This window comes from Mus caroli, unplaced genomic scaffold (genome assembly GCF_978045245.1).
Source record: "Mus caroli unplaced genomic scaffold, Mus_caroli_1 scaffold_4, whole genome shotgun sequence".
NCBI classification, from domain to species: domain Eukaryota; kingdom Metazoa; phylum Chordata; class Mammalia; order Rodentia; family Muridae; genus Mus; species Mus caroli.
The window spans coordinates 143143350-143167990 of record NW_028227259.1 but is presented as its reverse complement, the minus strand read 5'-3'; the positions used below and the strand labels follow the sequence as shown (position 1 = coordinate 143167990).

General features: G+C 40.6%; 2 protein-coding genes across 5 annotated transcripts in view; one reads left to right on the top strand and one right to left on the bottom strand.

Moving 5' to 3' along the window:
* The window catches only part of LOC110295144 (zinc finger protein OBI1-like), a 28770-nt gene extending 23385 nt beyond the window's left edge, over window positions 1-5385 (bottom strand). Inside the window, 1 exon segment of the mRNA XM_021163619.3 lies at window positions 5273-5385. Within this exon segment, the coding sequence (XP_021019278.3) occupies window positions 5273-5311 (39 nt within the window). The 5' untranslated portion in view covers window positions 5312-5385.
* A 3190-nt stretch (window positions 5386-8575) lies between these two features.
* LOC110293975 (zinc finger protein 39-like) lies at window positions 8576-23708 on the top strand. 4 transcript variants are annotated; one of them, XM_029477907.2, is made up of 7 exons: window positions 8576-8698; window positions 11102-11214; window positions 11706-11801; window positions 16054-16180; window positions 16305-16394; window positions 19276-20876; window positions 22311-23699. In XM_029477907.2, the coding sequence occupies exons 3-6, from the start codon at window positions 11781-11783 to the stop codon at window positions 20859-20861; spliced, it is 1824 nt and encodes a 607-aa protein (XP_029333767.1). In that variant the 5' UTR covers window positions 8576-8698; window positions 11102-11214; window positions 11706-11780; the 3' UTR covers window positions 20862-20876; window positions 22311-23699. The 4 variants fall into 4 exon arrangements, with proteins under 4 accessions (XP_029333767.1, XP_029333768.1, XP_021017556.1 ...); XM_029477908.2 differs by having other exon boundaries at window positions 11712-11801; window positions 19276-23706; XM_021161897.3 differs by having other exon boundaries at window positions 19276-23706.
* Window positions 23709-24641: the final 933 nt, after the last annotated feature.

Genomic DNA, 24641 nt, shown 5'->3' with positions numbered 1-24641 from the left:
CCTTCAACTAATTTTTTTTTCTTTATGTGTATTTAGGGCAGGGATGCACATATGTGCACCGTGGTCCATGTGAGAACAGAGAACAGCTCTGTGGAGTTGATCCCTTCCATTTTTATGGGGGTGCTATGATAAAATATCATGACCAAAAGCAACTGAAGGAAGAGTTTATTTTGGCTTATGGTTTCAGAGGAATGAGAGTTCATCATAACACGGAAAGCATGGTACAGTGGCAGAAACAGAAAACTAGCTGATCACATTTTTATCCATGCACAGGAAACAGAGGGAGAACAGGAAGTGGGGCAAACCTATAAATCCTCAAAGCCTGCCCAGTGATGTACTTCCTCCAGCAAGGCTGTACCTTGTAGAAGTTCAAACTAGCACAACGAACTGAGGACCAAATGTTCAAAGACACCAGCCTGGGGGTGACATTCCTCATATAAATCAACATAATGGGTTAAAGCAAAGTGAGCAACCTTCTAGCATAAGCTATCTGTAGTTAGCTTTGGGGTGGTGAGAGCCGGTGGTCTGCTAAATTAACCCAGTCTAAACATTTTTCCTGCTACAAAAGGCATCATTTTTTAAAAACACAGGTGGTAATAATTACTTGTCCCTTGTGGTCCTTCTCTAAGCTATATAATTTTGATGTTTGCCACATTTTTCTTTTGTTCAAAGAAAGGTTTATTATGTAAAATATGATGTATGGAAACATGAAAAGAAGGGCTTGTATAAAGACACTAAAAAAAGTGGGGTCATGAGTATGCTAATTCTGCTGGCTATAGTTCTGGGGTTATGAATATAAGTATGCTAGGAAACAAATATATATATATAAATCATGTCAATTATAAGCCAATAAACTTAAAAAGAGAGAAGATACATCCAATCCTAGTGTTAAAAATGAAGCACACAATCTTCATTAGAGATAAACAATATTAGGTAAAACAACAAAGAGACTAAGAATTCATTGCCTAATCTCCGATTTGCTTAAAAAAAAAAAGATGGGGCTGACAAGATGGCTTCTTTGGTAGAGACAGTTTGATCTCAAAGACCCACATAGTGGAAGAAGAAATGACTCCTGAAATTTTTCTTTTGAAATCCATATAGTTGTTTGCCTCACTCATTCATTCACTCATACACACAAAAATAAGTAAATAAATGTAGTTTTCAAAAAAGGCTGGAGGGAGAACCAAAAAAAAAAAAAATCAACCAAACAAAAACAAAAACAAAAACAAAAAAACAAAACTCCAAAAGTAAAGAAAAAAGTTAAGGGTATCGAAAAGGACCATATTACAGAGAATGTCAGCAATTCTAGGTATCTTCAATATGGAAGAGTTCAATGTTAATTTGCATTATATATTTGAATTCATATCTCATATCATACTGGAGATGGCCTATGAGAAACGATGCTGACATTCTGTTAACATTATGGAGTAAACTTATACAAACCTCAGTTATATGTTAGAGCCATTGTCATATATGAATCTACCATTAACATCACATCTTCATGTGTCACGTGCTTCCATATATTATAAAGCTATAGCTTATAAACTTGGCAATAAGATTAATAGAACTGTGGATATGAAGACAGAGTCCTTCAGGAAATTCACGTCTTTTGGATCATAAATGATAGAAATTGGGCTGCACAGCAATAGAGAAATACTCCTTTTCCTATGAAAACTACAGGAAGGACAGAGGAACAGTATGGCCGCAAATATCTGCATAAGCTTTCCTCATACCACGTGAAAAATCATTTCCATAGACATTAAGTATATAAATCAAAAAGCACACTAAGACATTCAAAAGGTGCTATAGGAGATGGAGTGCTTTCTTTAATTGTACACAAATCTGTGTTTTAAAAAGAAAAACATATCCATAATTTCAACTACACTGAATTCATTGTACTCATGAAATAAAACAAAGGGTAAAAAGGATGACGTGGCCCCATGGGAGAAAACAAACGTCTTACATACATCTAATCACTTTTAATAGGGAAGGAAAAGATAGAGACCTAGGAAGAAAATTAGGCAAGAGATTTGAAAAGCTGTTTTATACAGTAATCATGTTCATGCTCAGTAACTATAAAAAACATAGAACACATTTAGACACGAGAAAAAAAGACCCATAAAACAAAATAACGAGGTAGACAAGCAGTGTTAATGAACACCTGGACTAACTGAACACACATTCAAGATGGAGTATAAGTAGTTATTCTTTTGGAGGAAGTGGCTTTCACAGAGACAAATTATTCTCTGTCACGGGTATTAATGTATGTCCTGATAACACAGGAAACACAGAAAGAGCTGAAATCCTGGGAGACGGAGACAAGAGAAGGTGTAACTTGGAAATGACAAATGAGGATGTATTTAGGTGCCAATCACACCCAAGAGCTTTTATGTGTGGATTAACAATGAAGCATGGGCTAAGTTTTGCATCGATATTATATGTAGGTGATAGTTCACTTAGATACAAAATTTGTAAAGGAAATAGGCAGAACTTCGGGGGAAAATAAAAACCCACAGAGGCACTTAGAAAGACTAAGCTTCATATACCATTTGTGTTGAAAGCTTATAAATAAGAATCATTTTCTCCTACGTTAATTAATAATATTACTGCATCAAAATTTCAACTTGCTTAATTCTTACTAGAAGGGAAAAAAAAGCACGAAACCCTGGAAATTTTCTGTAAGATTCAATATATGCATGTGTAAATGCATAATATATGTGTGTGTGCATGTATGTATCCACGGTATATATGAAATTAATCTAGAAAAGAGCAATAAGATTGGCTACTAACATGATAGTAACATATTATATAACACTGGTACAGTAATAACAAAGTCCAAGTTATCCTAATATAAATAAAATATGCTGATGGATTTATATGGATGTGAAGTTTGTATTAAGAGCAACAAAAGGCATATATTAATCCAATCTTATAAAAACATTATTGGTTAGTAGGAAAAAATCAATAAAAGAGTAAAGCTTTGGCATCCAGAATGGATGCTCAGCACTTCCTAAGCTCCCTCCCCGTCCTCCAGCTCACCCCCGACAACAAGGTCCTTCAGTCTCTCTTGGAGTGAGTTTTAATACTCACAACAAGTGTCTCTGTTTTACTGTATTCCATTTTAATTAATTAATCCTAATCCTCTGAACGCTGGAAGCAGCAAAGACTGGGCCTATGCAAATAGCTATGAATCCCAGCAAAATCCAACTTAGGTTTAGCCCATTAAGATGCATGTGTTTGAATGCTTGGCCATAGGGAGTGTCACTATTAGGACGTCTGGCCTTATTGGAGGAGGTGAGGCTTTATTGGAGGCAGGCTTTGAGGTCTCCTATGCCCAAACTCTGCCCAGTGGGAAGTAGTCCCTTTCTGCTACCTATGGATTAAGATGTAGTACTTTCAGCTCCGTTAGCACCAAGTCTGCCTGCATGCTTCCATGCTTTCCACCATGATGATAATGGACCTGTGAAACTGTAAGCCAGCCCTAACTAAATGTTAGGCAGGCACAAAAGCACTTGGTTGGTGAACCCTGAAAAGGCGTTGAATGCTCCCCCAGTAGCTACTTGAATCCCACCAGGGACTGGCTATTCCAAACAACAGACCTCCTGTAGCTTCAGCACAGAATAAATATTATCAAAACAATGGAACAACAGAGTTTCTTTTAGATGACAGTATACCAGGACTTTCCTTCTGGCAGCAGGGCATCTGGGTGCTTCCCTGAGAGACTGCACCCCCACACCTCAAAAATCCTCTTAGATGAAGAGAGGACCCAGTACCCTAGAACAAGATCAGTAAGATCAACTATCATTACACGACACTAGCATGCAGTTTGTAATTCAGATACTGTGATAAAATTGTCCAAGGGCCCCAAGGCTCCAAAAATCATCTATCGATGGATGTACATGGATCAAAGGATTGTATCGTGAAGAGCAACACAGACATATCAGTATAACAGATAAAAATAGAATTACTAATTAATTAGAAATTTAACTACTAGGTGATAGAAAACACACACACACAACGAGCAGCAGTGGACCTCTCGGCAGCCTTATGGGGCCTTGGCACTTCCTTCACACTCTTCCACAGTTCACCCCACATTTCAGGTCTACTCAGTATTGCTAAATACTCCAAGAGACCTGGGACGGGACGATTATAAGCATTTGGGTTCGGGCACTTCAGAAACCTACTACCTGGAAAAGACATGGAGGTGGGGATGAGGACATCTCACAGTTCCTATGGGGGAAGTAGACAAAGTTGTTCTCATAAGTTGTCCTGGCCTAGAGTCGGGGGGGGGGGGGGGGAAGGACAGAAGACACAGTTTTTTTAAAACAAGGACTCAAGGGGTTCTTCTCTACTTTACTGGAATGTTCACACACGAACATCCTCAGGACTAGAGAGACAGCTCAGCAGTTAAGAGCAATTGCTGCTCTTCCAGGGGACCCGGGGCTTGGTTCCCAGCATCCGCATCGGGGAAACTCACAGCCTGCTGTAACCTCACTTCAGGGGAATCAATCACACGCCCTTTTCTGGCACTGCCCTCATTTGATGCACTCAGACACACACAGACACACAGACACAGACTCACACACACACACACACACACACACACACAGACACACACACACACACAGAGACACACACACAAACACACTTAAAAATCAATTTTTCTCGTACCTGGAGGAAAACAAAACTTTTTAAAAAAAAAAAAAATATTGGTTTGAGATTGCCATAAGGAAAATATATCATTTGGAACAAATGGGCGGCTTTCAGTGCAGCCGCTCTGCAGAGTACCTGTAAGCCCAGGACCATACAAAATGGGGGGAAAAGGGGAAATTTTCGTGTTGGGCGTGTGGGCGGGGATGTGGAAGAACAGGTAGTCAGACTGCAGTGGAGCTGGCCTAGGTTCTGGATTTGCGACCCTGTTTCCCATTCATTTGTGAAGTTCGGGCTAGGTGGGCTACGGAGAGAACGAAGGGACTGGGGATTCTAGAAAACATAGTTCCTTTCGTGAATGACCGTCACATTCAGAGACTCTCCCCTGATGATCCACCAAGTCCTCGCCACGCATGATCCGGAGCAAACAGGCAGCCAGAGCAGAGCTGCTCAGAGAAGGCGCCAGAACCCTTAGGTAGAAGGACAGGACGCCCAGGCTCCAGCAACCCCACAGCCCAGGGGATCCAGATCAGCTGCCCACGAGGCCTCACCGCAGACCCTGCTCTGCCACAGCGCTTCCCGCACGCGCACTGTCACCTCCAGGCGCCACACGTACACTCACCATGTCCACTTCTGGGGGACGCTGGCGTCTTCTTACCATCGCCCAGCACTTACAGCGTCACCGCGCCACCGAAGCTGAGCAACAGCTTCCCTAGCAGCAAACAGCGATTCCAATATGGAGGGTCCCAGACAAAGGCTGGGCGACAGCCAAAGCCCGCCCCCACCCTCCGTTTGTGTGTCTGATTGGGCACGGCTTGAGGCCAGGGCCTCCGATTGGACAGAGCTTCAGGTTCTCTGACCTCTGAGAGACAGTAGTTGGCTCCAGCTCACAGCTGAAGGAGCCCAGGTTAACAGGTTCTTAGCTGCAGCTGTTGGGGACTCTGGCTCCTGTCATGTCTCCAAGTTTGGACTTCTATAGGAGGCCTGACCCTCGGTCTTCTCCAGCTATGGGGTAGCCATGAGTCCTGTCGCGTAAATGCACAAAGACTTCAGCCTCTGTTAAAACCTTATGCCTTCAGGTCCATACACGTTGCTTTTAGCCTGCTAAAGTCCTCTCTGGACCACAGCTCACATTTGCTTTTAATTCTGTACATAAAGTCATACGTGATTATGAGTTAAGTATGTGTACATGTATTTAGTCAAATAAACAAATGGGAAGATGTCCGTTTTCAAAATCATCCTACAATTTCTGAAATCTGCTCTCATTAGCTTTGCCTTCAAAATGGAAAGAGACTTGTAAAAGTTTTCTTGTATTCAGATTAAAAATTGCAGGCAAAGTCAACCTTGGTGGCGCGTGCCTGTATGTACTCCTTAGCACTTGAAAGACAGAGTCAGGGAAATTGCAATCTCAAGGTCATCTTGGCTACAGGATGAGTTTTATGGCATCTTGGGATGCATATCTAAACCCTGACTTGAAATCAATGAATACACGTGATGTTGATTGCAATGACCCATTGCACCTAAAATATCTTTATAATCTGACCAGTGAAAACTTAATGACTTTTATGTGCTATAGGGACAAGATTTTCAAATGTATTTAGATTCTAGCTTGCCTCCACTCAGAACGGCTACAAAATCCTTTTGAGAGCTATGACTTTCCTGGTCTCAGGAAGTAGAAGGGACTGCTCTATACATATTTTTGTAAGCTCAGCAACATCTAATAAGAGGAAATGGAGATCAGTGTCTATTTGGCGCCTTTTGTTAGTCAAGTGACTTGTAAGCAGTATATCATTAAGTCCTCGTAACCTGCTTTTCTCTGTAGTCCAGGGAATGATCTGTGGTTTTGAATAAATGTGTTTACGGAGTATATAGCAAGCAAAAAAAAGTAAAAGGATAAATTGCATGTTGTTGATTGACAGAACCAGCAGATAGAGAGCAAAACATTAAAACCAGAGTTTACAATACCCAGTAAGGACAACTGGAGGAACCTGACTAAGAGAGCAAGCAGGCTGGAGAAATGGCTTAAGAACATTTAACGTTCAGCCCTGAGGACCAGAGTTCAGATCCAGCACCCATATCAGGTGACTCAAAACCATCTGTAACTTCAGTTCCAAGGGATCGGATGCTCTCTTCTGGCCTTCGGGGCACCTTCATGTACATGTCTGCATACACTTACACAAACACATGTATGTACACACACACACACACACACACACACACACACACACACGCAGGCACCAAAGTGACAAAATGAGAAATTGGTAGTGTTTACAGTCATGCAGCAGGAGTTGATCAGGGGGCATCAAGGCAGTCACCTGGGGTTCCTGATTATAATCTTTTCCACCATGAATCTTTTCCTGGCTTCTCCTTCCGAATGCAGGGGTTTTTACCACAGTATGAACAATAGTAATGTTTGTTGAAAGTAGTTTATCTTTTAGCGGTTGCTATTGATGCACTGTGCTCAATAGTCTAGCATGCTTGTGTTTTGTTTTGCTTTGTTTTGTCTTCTTTGCTCTCCTTGTTACAGAGCTGTCAAGTCAGCCTGACTCAGGACGGGGAGTTTGGGGAGGAGAACAGGGAGGAGGGCCTTCTCGCTGCCCGAGTCTGCTTTTAAAACACTTGAAATAGCACATGACAGTTTGCTTATGTAATTTATATTACAGTCACATAAGGTTGGATACACGCCCTTCATTGTTTGGTAAAACAGCAGTGATTTTTCTCTAAAGAAAATGCCAGGCAAGACAATACTGAGGTCATGACAATACTCAAGGCTCACCAATAGTTGCCTCTAGATCTAAAAGCAGACTCAAGGCAAAGCAGGCCCCTGGAGGGGAGGTAGAAAGTATAGTCCTCGAGGAAGTATGCTACACTACAAAGGAGCTTTGTGAGTTTGCTAAGTCATTCAAACAGAAGTCTGTTTTATTTCTGTGAAGAGATACCAAGTCCAGGCTCTTTCTCTTCCTTTCCATGTGTGGATCAGGATGTAGCTCTCAGCTACCACTTCAGCACCATGTACTTCACCATGCTTCCCACAATTGTGATAACAATAATCACAGACTAACCTCTGAAACTGTCAGCAACCCCTCCTATCCCCCCTCCCCCAGTTAAATGCTTTCTTTTATAAGAATTGTCTTGGTCACGGTGTGCAACTTTATTGTTCAAAATCAAGTGAGCGGCCCTGAAATTATAAACATAGAAGAAATGGTAAAATAACTCATTAGGTTAATATAGAAGAGACCATGAATTTGAGATGGAGAGAGGGAGGGGATATGAAAGGGTTTGGAGGAAGAAGACATGGTAAGAGTTGGAGAGAGGAAAGAAAAGAAAGAAAGGATGTAAATATATTTAAAATAATTTAAAAGATAAACCCCATATACTCCAGTATCACTCAAAGGAAAAAAAATCTTAATTATTTTCATCACAAAAAGTCACATACTTAAGACAGTATATAATTTCTGCCTTGAATTCTTTTCTAGTACATTTTAGAAAGTCCAGACCGTCACAGCTGTACCAGAAAAAAAGACTCTAGGTAAAAGCCTGAAATAGAATCCAGATCCCATTCTTTTGAGCAAACCATGTGACCTAGCCTATTCGCTATAAATTCTGGAGGCAGACACTGTACATAGCAAGCTTTGTGTGTATGTGTAAAATCATGCCACAAGTTTATGTGATTTTAGGTACAGGAATATAAGGAATATAAGGAATATGCTGAGTTTCACAAGAAACCCTCTGTCTTAAAATTAGCTGCAGCCAAGAACCTGTCGTTCTGAGCTCCTACAGCTGTGCGTTGGCGCCATCTACTGTCACTCAAGGGGCAGGGCCCGGAGCCCTGTCCAATCGGAGGCACTGAGTTGAGACGTGTCCAATCAGACACACAGAGGGAGGGCGGGGGGCGGGCTTTGGCTGTCACCGGTCCTTTGTCTGGGAGCCGCCATCTTGGGCTCGGTGTTCCTGCCCAGGAGCCTCCTGCGCAGCTTTGTTGGCGTAGTGACGCTGTGGGTGCTGGACGATGGTGGGAGGACACCAGCGTCTCCCAGAAGTGGACTTGGTGAGTGTGCGTGTGGTGTCCGGAGGTGATGGCGCGGGAGCTGGGCGCGCTGTTGCGGAACGGGGTCTGCAGTCAGGCCTCGCGGGCGTTCGCGCCGGATCCCCTGGGCTGTGGGCTGCTCGAGCCCGGGCGTCCTGTCCCTCCGGATGCGGTGACTTCAGCGGGCTCTGGGCTACTCGGGGAAGGCTGCTTGGGTCCTGCAGGTAGTGTTGTGTTGGGTTCTTTTCTATTCCGTCTGTGAGGCTTTTTCCACGAGAGTGAGTGTGGCCCACCGGATACTTAGTTTCTTCTTCCTTCTTATGAGCCTGCTGGTTTCCTCTAATTTTTATAGATGGTTGGGCATCCAGTCTCAAATCCAGAATCCTGAATGCCAGCCCCGCCCCTCCACATTCTTTATAAGCGTTCCCTGCCCCTATATTTACCTTTTTGCCTATTTTCTCAAATACCAACTTCCAGTTTCCATTATGTTAACTGTTATTCATTGTACATTTCAAATATGCAGTATTGTATAATGTAGTGGTTTTTTTTTTTTTCCATTTCTAGAGTACTAGAGAAAAGTACACTCTCAAGAACTTAAATTTTTTTTTTTTCTGTTTGTGAACACATCACAAAAACAGAAAGGAAAACAAATCATTTGACTCCTGAACATTGTGGGAAAAGTCATTGAGTTTTACATGAATGCTCTGTTAATGTGTTTCAGCATGCATATTACCATATAGCAACAAAATGGAATACTTGTTAACTATTTGCATACCAAAGTATCTGAGAATAACAGTTTTGTTTTAATGCTGGTCATGTTTACACATGTCCTCAAAAGTTCAATTGTATTTTAAGTTATTTATGGGCTCATCCTTGGGGCATCTTTATGCACAGTAGGCCACGTCTGGAATTCAGTTCAATCAAGAACAAACTCATTGCCAAGTTGAGCAAATGATATTATTTAGAAAACATAGGTAAAGCCCAAAACACCACAACTTAGTAAGTAGTAGATTATTTTACTTATATGTAAATATGTTTATTTGTGTGATTGTCTGCCATTAGCATGCAGTAGCTTGGAGGCCAGAAGAGGGCACTGGATCCCCTGCAGTGGCTGTAACAAGTTGTGAGACACCTGGGAACTGAACTTGGGTCCTCTGGAAGACCATCAAGTATTCTTAAATATTGAGCCAGTTCTCGAGCCCTAAGATTTTTATATTACCTAAGACTGACTTACAGAGAAGTCAACAAAAGATGATGGTTTAAAAAGTCACGGGTTTGGCCCTGCCCTCACATTGCATACACCTGAAGAACATTAAAGAGTATTCATTTCTAAGTGGGCCAGTATAGCGATTCATATTTCATTGGCTCTTTGCAACTTGAATTTTGGAGATTTTAAGTTTTTCTGGGGGTTAGGAATGGGAGTTCAGGGTTCTAGAAACATTTTCAATGTGCTACATGTATTGGTTATGTTGCAGGATCAATGTCAGGTGTTTGAGAACAGCTTTGCTTAGTGAAAGGGACAGAACAAATCCAGGATACTCAGCTGTATCTTTCTCCACATTCCAACAAGACGAAATGCTTTCTAGAATCATGTCTTTGGGTCACTTTCACAGTAAGGTGTTCCATGCACAGTGATTTGTATTTATCTACAGAAATCATAAGTGACCTATAAGTACTAAAAGTGAAGAAAATAATAATTGGTGTGCCTATGGGCGCATTAGCCGTGTTTGCAGATTTCTCCTGAGATGAGAAGTCAGAAACAAACTGTGGCTCCTTGATTTCTTGGGTTCTGTTATTAGAATAAGTGTCCTTTATCGAGGACTGAGAAGGACCAGATCAATGACCGGAGGAGTCTTGTTGTTTAGTGGTGACCCTTGGTTTTGGTTGTCAGGTTGCATTGATTCAAGTCCTGACTCCAAGGTTTAACATTTTTTTGTTTTTAAGGACTGGAGAGCTTAGCCATTAAAGGTTACACACCTTTACCACAATACAAACAGTGGTATTTTTTATTGATTCTCTAACAGTTTCATACATGGATACAGAGTGTCTTAATCAAGTTACCCCTGCTCCCCTTAGGCACCCCAGTAGGCCCTTCTCCTACTTTGATGTCCCCTTTATTCATATAACCTAGAGTCTAATTAGTTAGGCCAGCTGCCTAATACTTGTTGGGAGTTCCTTGACTTGGAACAGGTACAGAAACCTCATCTACAAGTGGAGGCTGTATGATAGTGAGCTTTGAATGTCAGCAACTTGCCAGGAGTTCTCTGTCTATAACCAGGACAGTCCCATTGAAAGGCAGCTCTGTTTCCTAAACCTTGGATCCCGACTGTTGGGACTCATTGCTTGTGAGGCTGTCAATGGGAAAGTGTCGTGGTCTGGTGCCTGCACTGCAGAGGTCCTGGAGTGCACTCACCTGTCTTTCAGATCCCTGCTATCTGAATGGAGGACCACAGTAGGCCACTGGAGGAGGAGAATCAAGATGTTCCAGTTGACAGTCAGGTGACCCTCTGAAGCTCATCTGCCTCTTCAACCATCAGGTAAGTGCACATACCCAAAAGAGCCCATCTGATCCTAGCCTAAATTACGGACCAGCCCAGTCCTATTGAATTTAAAAAGTTTTGCAGGGGCTTGTTACCTAGTGTAGCTAATTATCGCCCCCTATGATAGACAGGATTCCAAACTTTAATGACTCTTTGTTAATATTGGCAAAACAGTAGGTACTTTATAGGTAGTGATTTCCTCTAACTGAAAGATGAGTCACATGGAAAAAAATGTAGACATGTATACGTAGGATTGGTGTTCAACTCACAGTACCTGTTAGGCTGGTTTCATTAATTTACGGGTTGGTGACTCTGCTGTTACTTAGGGCCCCAAAGGCAGCCCCTCCTGTACAATGGAAGGCACTGGGTTGAGGAATCAGGCAGATGGAACAGTAGGGGGCAAGTTTTCCCAGTCTTGCTAGGGCCTTTTACTCTGAAGCTCGCCATCCTGGGATGCGTCCCTAGGCTCAGTCTCCTCTACTCTGGAGGTCTAGGTGGCTGTGCTGTAGACTCTGTTGCCCTGTGACGTGCTGGTGCGGGGAGTTCCATAGGGAGGACGCTCGATGTCCTGGAAGCCAGAAATGGTGAGTGTGTGGGTCAGTGTTTTGAACCAGGGTCTATAATTGGTGGGGATCATTTGTGGCTCTGGAGTCTACAGGTCAGAACCCTGTTCTGAGTCACTGGGCCCCAGGTCCCCTCTCTCTGTGGGGTGGGTGATGGGCTGGTAATTGGGACCCAGGTGGCCTGTCTCATTCCTGCAAGATGACTTCAACTCCGGTTGGAGCTCTTTGTGCCGTTAGTTCCTTACTGACCGTAGGGCAGCAGGTTGGGCCATCAGTGGGTACAGGGTGCATTCTGTTCTGTTCCAAATGATTAAAAAAAAAAAGCTTTTAAAGTATCATGAGTTTAACATTTAGTACAAATGATACAACTTTAAAAAATTCTTTTACGATTTCATACTTATGCATAGTATACTTTGATTAACACCCTGTTGTCCTTTTGTCATTGTCCCTTCCCACTGAATACTCCTTCCCAACAAGACCTTCTCTTTCTTGTTTGCTTGTTTGTTTGTTTGTTTTAAATTATTTTTAAATTTATATTTTATATATTTTTAATGGCCCACTGCATTTAAGTAGGGTTGCTAGCATGAGTGTGGCTAGGGGATTATTGACTGCAAGGATAGTTTAATCAGAGGCAATACTAAGGAATATTAAACACTTACATACTGCCCATACTTCTTAAGGAATGGTGGAGCCTTATGAGACCCTCCCCTACCCATGATGGATTGCACTAGGTGCCCTCTTGTGTAGGTGGCCACTGTCAGCCTCTTTTCCCCAAGGCTACATGACCTGCTTGTTGGTGCACTTTTGGCCTGTGGCCTCCTTCCACTCTGTTGCTTGAGCTGAGGCCACTGGCCATCTTGGCTTCTCACTGCCCTGTCTATCTCTTTCACTGCCCTGTCTATCTCTCTCACTGCCCTGTCTCTCTCACTGCCCTGTCTCTCTCACTGCCCTGCCTGTCTATCTCACTGCCCTGTCTGTCTATCTCACTGCCCTGTCTATCTCACTGCCCTGTCTGTCTGTCTCACTGCCCTGCCTGTCTATCTCACTGCCCTGTCTGTCTATCTCACTGCCCTGTCTATCTCACTGCCCTGTCTGTCTCACTGCCCTGTCTGTCTCACTGCCCTGTCTGTCTATCTCACTGCCCTGTCTATCTCACTGCATTTTCAACTTCAAGTCTCCTCTTTTCTCAGGATTCCTCTGTTCAGAATAAAGTCTGTCTTTTGTTGCTATGATCTTCTCGCTCTTGGGTCACCTCTAGACAGCTTTTGTTCCTCAGCCTGACCCAAGAAGTTCCCATTTTCAATCAATTTTAACCTTCTTTCTTACTTGATATCTTTTTCATTGTAGGATTTAAAAATTTGTGTCAAACTTGGAACTTTACACATCTTAGCTCACTGCTATGAACTTTTTTTTTCTTCCCCACCACCCTGAACTAGAGGTGGCAGCTTTTAATTTATTTTAAAGCATAAAAGATGGGAACCTAGCTAGGTTTTAGTCCTGCATGTCCTCAGGTGTCTACTGGCTCCTTGTTCCTCTTTACCCATTATACACTGGCACACTTACACTGTCTAGTCATAACTGTGGATACTTTTGCTAAATGTAATGGCCACTACCTGAGATATACTGCTGTCATTTTTGTTTTAAGTCCCTATGGTAAGCACAGGGCATGCTATGCAGCACTTATATTATGTTGTTACACCGCTTAGTAGGGCTGAAGTGCCATTCTTATTTGTAATGTTTGTTGAGTTTTAATTAGCATTTAGGACAGGGTATAACAGCATCCTTATACTGTTTGTTATTTCAGATGATTGTCATTATGATGATTAATTTCCCAATAAGATCAGAAGCAATTATTTTTTCTCATACTAATCTGTCATCAAGAGCATAGAGCATTTACTTCTCTGACTCAGAGTACCAGAGGAAAAAACAATTTTTTTCCCTCTGTGTAGTACATTCTCAAACCTCATGACACAGGGAAAATGTGAACGTGTGGATGATACCCCTGACTTCTGCTTAGAAGACTGTACATCACTTGCATTCACAGTGCAGAGTGAGCCCAGATAGCAAAGGCAGACTCCAGGTTGGCTCATGTGAATGTTGGGATCCTTCGGTATTTTTCTCTGATAAAGCCATGGCAAATCAGAGCTATGATAGTTGAAGTGTTGACCTTTTCCCCATAACCTCTCTATTGAAGCCTATATCCAAATCCACATGCCAACTGTATGTGAAGATAGGGCTTACAGCAAGTAATTAGTATTAAATTAGGAAATATGTGTGAGGTGCTAACACTGTATGGTTGTACTTCCTCATCCAAAAGAGGAGGAAAAGTCGGGTGCTAGCACAGTGTAAGAGCGTTTATCTGTCATGCCCAAAGCTACAATTTGAACCTTAGAATTGAAGACATGAAAATAAGAGGAAGGGAGAATTAACTTGTTCTTAAAGACACTCTGATTAGGCTATCAAGAAGGAGACTTTATTTGTTATTGTCTGGATATATTCTTATGTGTGAACATTTTCAGTGATGGCTAATCTTGCTTGTCAACTTGACATTACTGGGAAGAGGCCACTTCAGTTGAGCAATTGCCTCTATTAGATTGACCTGTGGTCATATCTGTCAAGAATTTTATTGGTTGCTGATTGATGTAAAAGTCCCAGCTCACTGTGGGTGACACTATTGTGGGCAAGTTGGCCTGGGCTATATAAGAAAGACAATTGACTAAGCTAGAGGGAGAGAGCCAGTAAGGAGCATTTCTCTGTTGTTTCTGCCTACTGGTTCTTATTTGAATTCTTGACTTAGTACCCCTTGATGATGGACAATATCTAAGCTGAAGGGTGTCATAAAGTTTTTTTTCCTCTTAAAGTTGATTTTTATCAAAAGCAAATTAAAACAGTTTGCTGTGTTATTATTTATTTGCTTTACTGGGTGTCGAAACCAGGGCTTCATATGCTAGGAAAGCTACCTCTGAGCTACAGTCCCAGCCTTTTTGTCGCCTATCGAGTGTGTTTATTCAATCATCCTATTTGGAATCGTGCCCAGGATTTTAGGTATATATTAGGTACATGAAGATGATCGTCTTCCTCGTTTCTGTTTCATTGGATTTGCAAGTTCCCATTAGAGAGTGATAAATGCTTGCGATTGAGCATGTTAACTCTGCAGTGTTGTGAATATTTCTTAGGGAGGCATCAAATTCTATTTCCCCAGATAACACACCAATGAATTGGTGAAAGAAACTATTCTACCCAAGTCCTGCTCAGTGAGCGTTAGTTAGGGCTCCTTAATAGGAGCACTGGTAGCTCCTAAGCAGCTGCACCACGGAAGGGAATGTCTCTCTAATTGTCTGTGCAACTTTGAGAAGGGTTGGAGCCCCTCTTGTTATAACAGCAACTGCCTCTAAATCAGAGGTCAGAGTTAATGATGTAGATAGTCAAGCGTTACCTTGGTTCATGTTAATTTACATATTGCATGCCTCCTCTTAGACTCTTGATTTAGGAAATAGGTAATAGTTACTTTTATGTGGATGCTAGCAGTAGCAGTTATTTTTGTTTAGTAAGACAATACAGGATTGGCTGTAACTTTTATGTATATGGGTGTTTGTCTATGTAACATGACGGTGCAGGGAATCAAATCTGGATTCCTTGGAAGAGCAGTCAGTGCTCTTAACTGATGAGCCATCTCTCCAGCCTTGGACAGTTCCTTATGTATAGAGTCGACTATTAACATGTCCTTGAAATCAAACTGTTTTAACTACTTAAATACAAAATCACTGGATAATAAATGATTTGAACATTTACTGATATTAGTACTCATTACATGAGCATACTTAGACACAGTATCCTGCCTAGTTCTGTTAGCTTAGCTTTGTGCTGTTATAATTGGACTTCTGGTACTTCATTTTCATGAGAACACATCCATGAAAACATTTGATATTTCTGTCTTTTGTAAGTAGCATATGCTTTCTATTTTCTACATCACTGTCCTGTTGTACATAGAACATTGCCTCTTTTTTTAATACATCAACAATATGTTTGTCCTTGTGTCTTTGGACTATATTAGGTGCTTTTCTGAGGAGAATTTTATTAATCCATTTATTCCTAGTAATAAGGATTGTTCAGCATCTTTAAGGAAATTAAGGATAATTACATTTTCTTCAATTATTAAATTCATGTATAGATAACATAATACTTTCTCCCATAATACAGAATACAGATCCAATTTTGGGTTATCCAGGTATCCACATAGAATGATGAGCTCAGGAGAAATGTGTCATTACAGGGGTTGGTGTCATTTGAGGATATAGCTGTGGAATTCACCTGGCAGGAATGGCAGGACCTGAATGAAGGTCAGAGAACTCTCTACAGGGATGTGATGCTGGAGAACTACAGCAACTTGCTGTTCTTGGGTAAGTGGACAATGGAATATAACTGTCTATCAAAACTAACTGTCCTCATCATGGGATGTCTCCGCAAATGAAGATTCTTTCTTCTCTCTGCCTGGCTTAGAAGGCTAATATTTTCCATTTACAGGGCACTGCAAGACCAAACCTGAGCTGATCTTCAATTTGGAGCAAAGACTTGGGTCATGGATTGTAGAAGCCTCACACCAGTGTGTCCCAGGTACATCAGTGCATTGTAGTTAGGGATTAAGATGACGAGAACTAATCAGATACAGTAATAATCTATCTCCATGTCCCAGTCCTAAAGATGGCTAATCTCATGATTAAGACATTTGTCTAATACACTGTCTGACTTAGTTAGGGTTTGACTGCTGTGAACAGACACCATGACCAAGACAACTCATAAGGACAACCTTTAATTGGAGCTGGCTTACAGGTTCAGAGGTTCAGTCTTTATCATCAAGGTGGGAACATGGCAGCTTCTAGGTAGGCATGGCACTGGATGAGCTGAGAGTTCTCCATCTTCATCTGAAGGCTGCTAGTAGAAGACTGCCTTCAAGGCAGCTAGGATGAAGGTCGTAAGCTCAAGCCCACAGTGACACACCTACTCCAACAAGGCCACACCTCCTAATAGTGCCACTCTCTTGGCCAAGCATATACAAACCATCAATATGTTATTTTTTTGATTTACTATAAATTCATTTCCCTATATGAATCTTAGAGAAAGAACATATTGTTTTATTTTAGGAAAAGTCTAATAAACTGAGTTGTGTAGCAGTAGATAGGCATTTATTTTATTTATGTAATTAAACTATGAGATGAGTATTTTTCAAGTTTACTACATAATATGCAGGTAGCTATCTACCAAAACCTTAGTCATGGATATTAATAGCAGAGATACAAATTTATGAATGAGTCACTTAAGGCTAGTATTAAATTATAGGTATTGCTGCAGTTACAGGTGAAATCTGAGAGAATGGCGTTAGAGTGTTCTAGAGTAAAGCAGTAGGTTCCGAGTGCTTTATGATTCTCTGGACACAAAGAGAGAAGGTAGCAAAGGACAAACTATTCCAAGTCTTTAGGGCAACTAAAAAAGAAGAAAACAAAACTATAATGTATTTGTGCATGCCCATCCATGGACACCCCCCCCCCCCCCCCAGAACTGTAATGCACACACTTGCATGCATGCATGCACTAAGTAGCCTATAATTATCTCCCTGTGCAGAGAAAACCCAAAGCAGTAAGCACAGGCTAAGTCTGGAGAATGTAGGCAGCCCTAGGGACAACTGGATAGAGGAGAAACCCACAGTTGTCAAAAAGGCTAAATCCAGTTGAGTGTTCCTTGTCGGAAAGTGACTTCATTACAGACTAGCATTGGAGGAGAAACCACTTAGATTGTTCCTTTACCTTGAAGTGCCATACCCAGAATCCAACTTGAGAGAGGTACTTGAGGTGGTAGTCATTCAGTTTTTGAGACTGAGACACTGTGGACATGGAATCAAGAAATAATCATACATCACAGAGGGTATAGACATGCTTTCACCATTATTAATTTAACAAACTAGAAGACCCTTTAAGATAAAGATTTTTTTTTTTTTCCTTTTTCGAGACAGGGTTTCTCTGTGCAGCCCTGGCTGGCCTGGAACTCACTTTGTAGACCAGGCTGACCTCCAACTCAGAAATCCTCCTGCCTCCTGAGTGCTGGGATTAAAGGTGTGTGCGCGCCACTACGCCCGGCTCAGATAAAGATTTAATTAGTATCTTCCAATAAGAATCCTAAATTTAAGTCTTCTTAAATTTAAAGCAGATGGCTAGATGGAATAAAAACTAAGATGTTACTTGCTGTATGTAGCATCTCCTCTTACTGGCCAAAGTACTTACGAATTTAAAATATGAATAATATTTTTTGAAACAAATTATTTTCATATATTTATGAATTATTTTTACTGTAAAGGTACTCCTCAGTAAGCCAACTTCATACCAGATTAATTTAGATGGGATAAAGAAATAGACCGAATATTTATAAAGGAACCAATCCATTAAAATATAATTATTCCAAATTCTTATGCACGAAATTTTGGTGTCTGGGGTCCATTAAAAAAAAAAAAAAGAAGACAAGTTCTGGATAGAGCATTAGCATCCTTGGAGTGAATAATGTACATCACCAACAACGTAACAAAGACATCTGACTGAGGCGACAGCCACTCTCATGAATGAACTACGGGAGTTAAGTAGCTAAAATAGTTTATTATCATCAACAGCTAACTCAGGAACAAGATTTCACAGGGAAAGTTTATAGTTAAACAGTAGTGTGCATCAATGAATGAGCCTACAGAGACTTCTTAGTGTATACTGTCCCAGTGGCTGTGAAATACACATCTAAGCTTTGTCTAAAACAAATGAAATTTGAAGTTGTAAAGCTAGCTCTAATAAACAAAAAAACATTGAAAATAATTTCTTTAATCTTTTAGAATCAAAACCGAAAATGCTAAAACCCAATAGCCAGAGAAATTAAAGAAACAAATATGTGTTTGAACAGTTTTGCGTGATCAGTGGCTCGTAAAAGTATGGGAGTTAAATCTCCTAGGACGAAGTAAACTCAGAAAAGTAGAAGGGGAGCAGAAAAGTAGAAGGGGAGCGTGTGGACAGAGGGAGAGCGCCTACAGAAAAGTAGAAGGGGAGTGTGTGGACGGAGGAGGGAGAGAGTCTACAGAAAAGTAGAAGGGGAGCGTGTGGATGGAGGAAGAGCGCCTACAGGTCTGGGCGAGAAAGTAGAGATGAGCATCATCAGTGTACATCGTGTACACATACAAAACCAAGACACTATTCAATGGTATACATAGATAAAAACACAATACATATTAGTATGCTAAACTTAGAAGTCACGTATGACATTGAGTTAGGTAAAGGAAAATTCATGTCATTTTGGTAAGCAATCTAACAACTTTTTAGATTTTTCGTTCTTGGTAAAATGATTTAAAAGCAAATAGATGGGTAAAGCATAGATGAAGAATTTGTGTGGTGTATGTGTGTGTGTGTGTGTGTGTTATCCTAAGATAGTCCAGTTTGTGCTTATTAATATGTCTTAACTATCATTTTAGATTTCCAGAATATGAGTACCCTGAATAAGACCAGTCCAGATACCAAAGCAAGACATGTGTGGCAAGTTGCCCCCAACAGTGATACACCAAAGGAGTTGGCTGGAATAGGGAATACTTGCAGTGTGAGCACAAACCGTATTTCAAATCAGACTGTAAAGAATGAGAACTCACTAGGAATGAGTCCTAGAAAGTTTATTCTGTGGAAGGACGTGTATCTCCATACTGATGCTGATGAGATAGAAGTTGGAGAAGAACCTGATGATCTTAATGGAACTGCAAAATCTGTCAAACACCCTGAGCATGTTAGTCTATACAAGTTTCAAAATTCACAGAGTTACTTTCAAAGTCTGATACCAGGGAAATCCTTCAGCACAAAAGCAGTATTACTTACTCATAAGTTCAGTGAATATGCAAAATCCTTAGGTGATCCAGCATTTATTGACAAAGAGATGGCTCAGATAAGGGTGAAATCTTTTGAATGTAATGTATCAGAGAGAAACTGTAGCAAGTCTGACCTTAATGAAAATGAGCCCATGCACATGGGAGAGAAGCATTACAAATGCAGTGACTTTGAGAGCCCTTTTATTATTGAATCATACCTTCCAAAACATAAGGGGCAGCATGAAAAATTCTTTATCCAGAAGGAATATGAGTTTTCTCAGCAGTCAGACGTGAGTCTTCATCAGAAAATCCGCAGAGGGAAAAAAACCTATGAATGTAAAATATGTGGCAAGTGCTTTTATTGGAAAACCAGCTTCAATAGACATCAGAGCACTCACACTGGTGAGAAGCCCTATGAATGTACAGAATGTAGTAAAGCTTTCTGCCAGAAGTCACACCTCACTCAGCATCAGAGAGTTCATACAGGTGAGAGACCATATATATGTTTTGAATGCAGGAAAGCTTTCTATCGTAAATCAGAGCTTACTGACCATCAGAGAATTCATACAGGTGAGAAGCCATATGAATGTAAGGAATGTGGGAAAGCTTTTTGCCAAAAGCCCCAACTTACTCTACATCAGAGAATTCATACAGGTGAGAAGCCCTATGAGTGTGCAGAATGTGGGAAAGCCTTCTCCACCAAGTCCTATTTAACTGTCCATCAGAGAACTCACACGGGTGAGAAACCTTACGAATGTACAGTATGTAGGAAGTCATTTATCTGTAAGTCAAGTTTCAGTCATCATTGGAGAACTCATACAGGTGAGAAACCTTACGAATGTAAGCAGTGTATGAAGACCTTCTACCGTAAGTCAGGCCTGACTCGACACCAGAGAACTCACACAGGTGACAAACGCTATGAATGTCAATTATGTCAGAAAGCTTTTTACTGCACTTCACACCTCATTGTACATCAGCGAACTCATACAGGTGAGAAACCGTATGAATGTAAGGAGTGTAGGAAAGCTTTCTATGATAAGTCAAACCTGAAGCGGCATCAGAAGATTCACACTATGAAGAAAGCCTCTGAGACTCGCAAACAGTCCAACAACTTTTTTCTGAGTGATGCTGCTCCACATCAGACAATGTATTATGAATATGAAGAGTGCAAGAAAGCTTTCCACCAGAAAACAAACTTTACTTAAACATTCTTCTTACAGGTAAGGGGACCCTGTGATTGGAAAACACTTATCCAAAAGTCAGATCTTACTGTACATTGGACCACTTATACAAGGGATTAAACCAAATGAATAAACAGTGAAGGAAAACCTTGATCTTTGTTTGTTTATCAAAGAACTCACAATTGACTGTGGCAGATAATTTAGCCGGGTACATTAACCCAAGATAAGACAGATGTTTATGGTAGAGGATCACTTGCACTCAGGCAATAGAGGAAGACACCGTGGTTTAAGAACAAATAGGGCAAAGTTTTCTACTTGAGGTTCTCCTGACTACCAGAACCCAGTGGCGTGAAACCAGCGAAAGTGAGGAGTGCCCCAAACTCTGAAGAGAACTTGGAACTCATTGTTGGGTGTTTGGGGACATGCCTATAATCTTAATACTCGGCAGGGGGAAGAAAGAGGTGAGGAGTTGTAGTCTAACCTTTGCTACAGAGCAATTCAAACCTAGCCTGGGGTACATGAGGACTTTTTTTTTTAAGATGATTAAAAGTAAGAATCTGACAATCTGAACTTCACAAACCATATAAAGGGGACAAAGGACAATACAAATCGGGTTAAATGTTGCTATACCTCACTTCCATTTGAATCAAAGATGCTATAAGAGTCCTATTTGTGTGAATTATGTGGAAACGTGTGGAACTTCGTGGAAATTACGTGACCCTGAGCATCACTCATAAGAGTCCACTTGAATTTAGGCAGTTAGGGTTGTGGATGTAGCTCAGTGACAGAGTGTTTGGCTGCTATTATTGTAACCTGTCTTTGATATAAATTACACATATTATGGCCTTAAAGGCTTTATCTGTGCATGCACTCCACAGCACATAATCAAGGTCAGAGGACAAATCGCAAGGTCAGTTCTCTTCTACCTGGTGGGTTCTTAGTGTCAAACACAGGCTATCAGGCTTGGCAGAAACCATCTTTACTCTCTGAGCCATCTCTCCTGCCTTTGTATTTTATTCTTAACAACTGTTGTAAGTTACAAGTAATTCTGGAGATATTTTCAGCTAGTCCAGAATGCTTTCCTGGGAAGGACAGGAAGAACATTTCTTTTTATCACCCTTTTTTTTTTTTTTTTTTAGTCTCCCTAACTTCAGTTTGCAGATCAGGTCTTGGCACAAATGCCTTGGCTAATAGCAAAGTCCTCCTTATCTTGCCTTAGCTTTGTGAATGCTTAGATTAAATGTATGTGCTACTATGCCCACCCATACAATTTTAAGGCATAAAAAAAATTAATGAAAATTTCTGGAGTTACTGGATGCTATGTTCATGTTCTAAATACCCCATCAGTGTGTCACAAAAAAAAAAAAATGAGCAAATGAAAGATTTGATTTTACAGCTCAGTGAAGGGATGGCAAATCTCTTGACATCAAGAGAAATGATGGTAATGTGAAATTTCAAAATTTATTGCATCAGGTCCCTGCATCTTGGCCATCACAGACAAGCAGAAGTTGGGGAAGCTGAAAAAGAATGAACGGTGAAATACAACATACTCTCATTTGGACTGTATTAAAATCCTAAAATGTAAAAGTATTCTGATCATATTATTTGAGTGTTAATTGGAAATAATAAATGATTTAAAAAATATTATTTTAAGTTGTATTCAGCCGTTGTGTACAAACAAGCAGGATGGTCATTCCCAGTCAGCATAAGTTGACCTCCAATCTGGGGCATGTGTGGTTGACATAAATGAAAGGTGATAGTTATACTGAAATCTAGTGGACAAGCTCATAATATAAGTACATTCTGTATTATATAGTTTTAGAAATCCAAATGAAGGCATTTAGCTTAAGTACATAAAATTTGTAATATACATAATGAAACAAATACATCGAGAGACCAAAGAGGTAGGGTACATGGCCTTTTTATGTACATAGTTCTCATTGCAATTTCAGACTTACAGTATTAAATCACTGTGGTTGTATGATTTAACTTGGTATTGCTGTGACCAACTATCTGACAACAAATTTCAGGGTGTAACTATTTATTTTTTAGGCCATCATTCCAAATAGTCAATAGTTTCTTGACCGACCCCCTTCCCATGGATAGGTCATGGTTGGTGAAAGGGTTAGCAAGCACTTTTTAACATTAAAACAAAAAACAGCAAAGAAGTGGCTGAGTACCAGGTATTTTAACGATATACAACAGCAACATATATGAAAAACAAATATATCCCCTCTCCCACAAAAAAGGCAAGCAAAAGGACTTGTTATATCTCCTCCTAAAGTATTGTCACCATCAGAGAATCAAACATCCAATACATAAGCCTTCAGGGAACATTTCAGATTCAAGTCAATAAATGCAGTTTCACGGTAAACAACCAACCCATTCATATTTTGTTAAATATATCATGTTCATATAGTGTTGTGTGGATATTTTTATAAAACTATTCAGATTGAAACTGACAAGCTATCCACTGCTCCAAGTGGGTTATTGATAATGCATTTTCAAAGTTTAATCAACATAGGACTTCATATTCTGTCTAATACACAATGTTGAAATGCAGAAGCTGGTACATAGTTGACATCTGAATTAAAGCATTTTTGGTAAACAATTCTCGTTTTAATTTCTTTTTCCCCCCTTTTAGTTAATATAAAAGTACCACTTGCCTCCCTTACCCTTTTCCTCTCTGGGTTCTCTGTCCAATGCCCAACTCCTCACTCAGATTGATAGCCTCTTTATTATAGTTACAGGTATACCTACAAATATATAACTATAACCCATTGAGGTCATTTTTGTTGGTGTTTATGTAGATTCAGGACTGACCACTACAAAGTGGATAATCAATCTAACTAATTGGGGTTCATTTCTGGGAGAGAATAATTCTGTTTGTCAGTAGTCATGTTAGTCCCACTAATTGAGAGTAAAGACCACTGACTTTTTTTTTTTTAACTAAAATTAAGCAAGCTTTATTTTCTGTTAAGCCTATCTTCATAAGTTAGCATAGCCCCAAACAGGAGGAAAAAAATTATTAAAAGATCTAACCACCAAATTGCAAGGCCAGGGGATTTGCAAAGGTTTTTAGTTATGTAGGAATTTAGCAGAACATCTCAAAATTATTTGGTAGAGTGTCTTATCAGGGTGGAGGCCAGGGTATAGAGTGTGGAATATATCAAATTCCAGAAAATGTGTCAAGACATTGTCTATGATGTCATGATCAAGGCAATTTATAAAAGAAAGTATTTGTATTAGGGTTCTTTAGAGTAACAGACACATGGGGTGAACACCAAGCTGGGCTTTTTCCCTCAGTCTCTACTCCATTTTGGTCCTTGCATTTCTTTTATACAGGAACAATTCTGGGTCAAACATTTTGAGGGTGGGTTTGTGAGCCCAACCCTTCACTGGAGGCCTTGACTATCTACTGGAAGTGGTCTCTTCAGGTTCAATCTCCCCACTGTTGGGCATTTCACCCAAGGTCATCCCCATTGAGTCTTAGGAGCCTCTTACATCTCAGGTCTGGTATTTTCTAGAGGTTCCTCTCACCACTCACCCCTAGCAGCTGCATATGTCTGTTCATTCTCCTAACCCTCTGGACTTTTCTCATCTTCCCCCATACCTGATCCTGCCCCCTTCCCATTCCCCCTCTCTTTTCTACCCATGTTCCTACTTCCCTTTGCCTCCTGTGATTATGTTGTTCATCCTTCTAAGTGAGATTGAAGCATCCTTACTTGGGCCTTCCTTTTGTTAAAATTCTTATGATGGTCTGTGGGTTGTATCATGGATATTTTGTACTTTTTGGATAATATC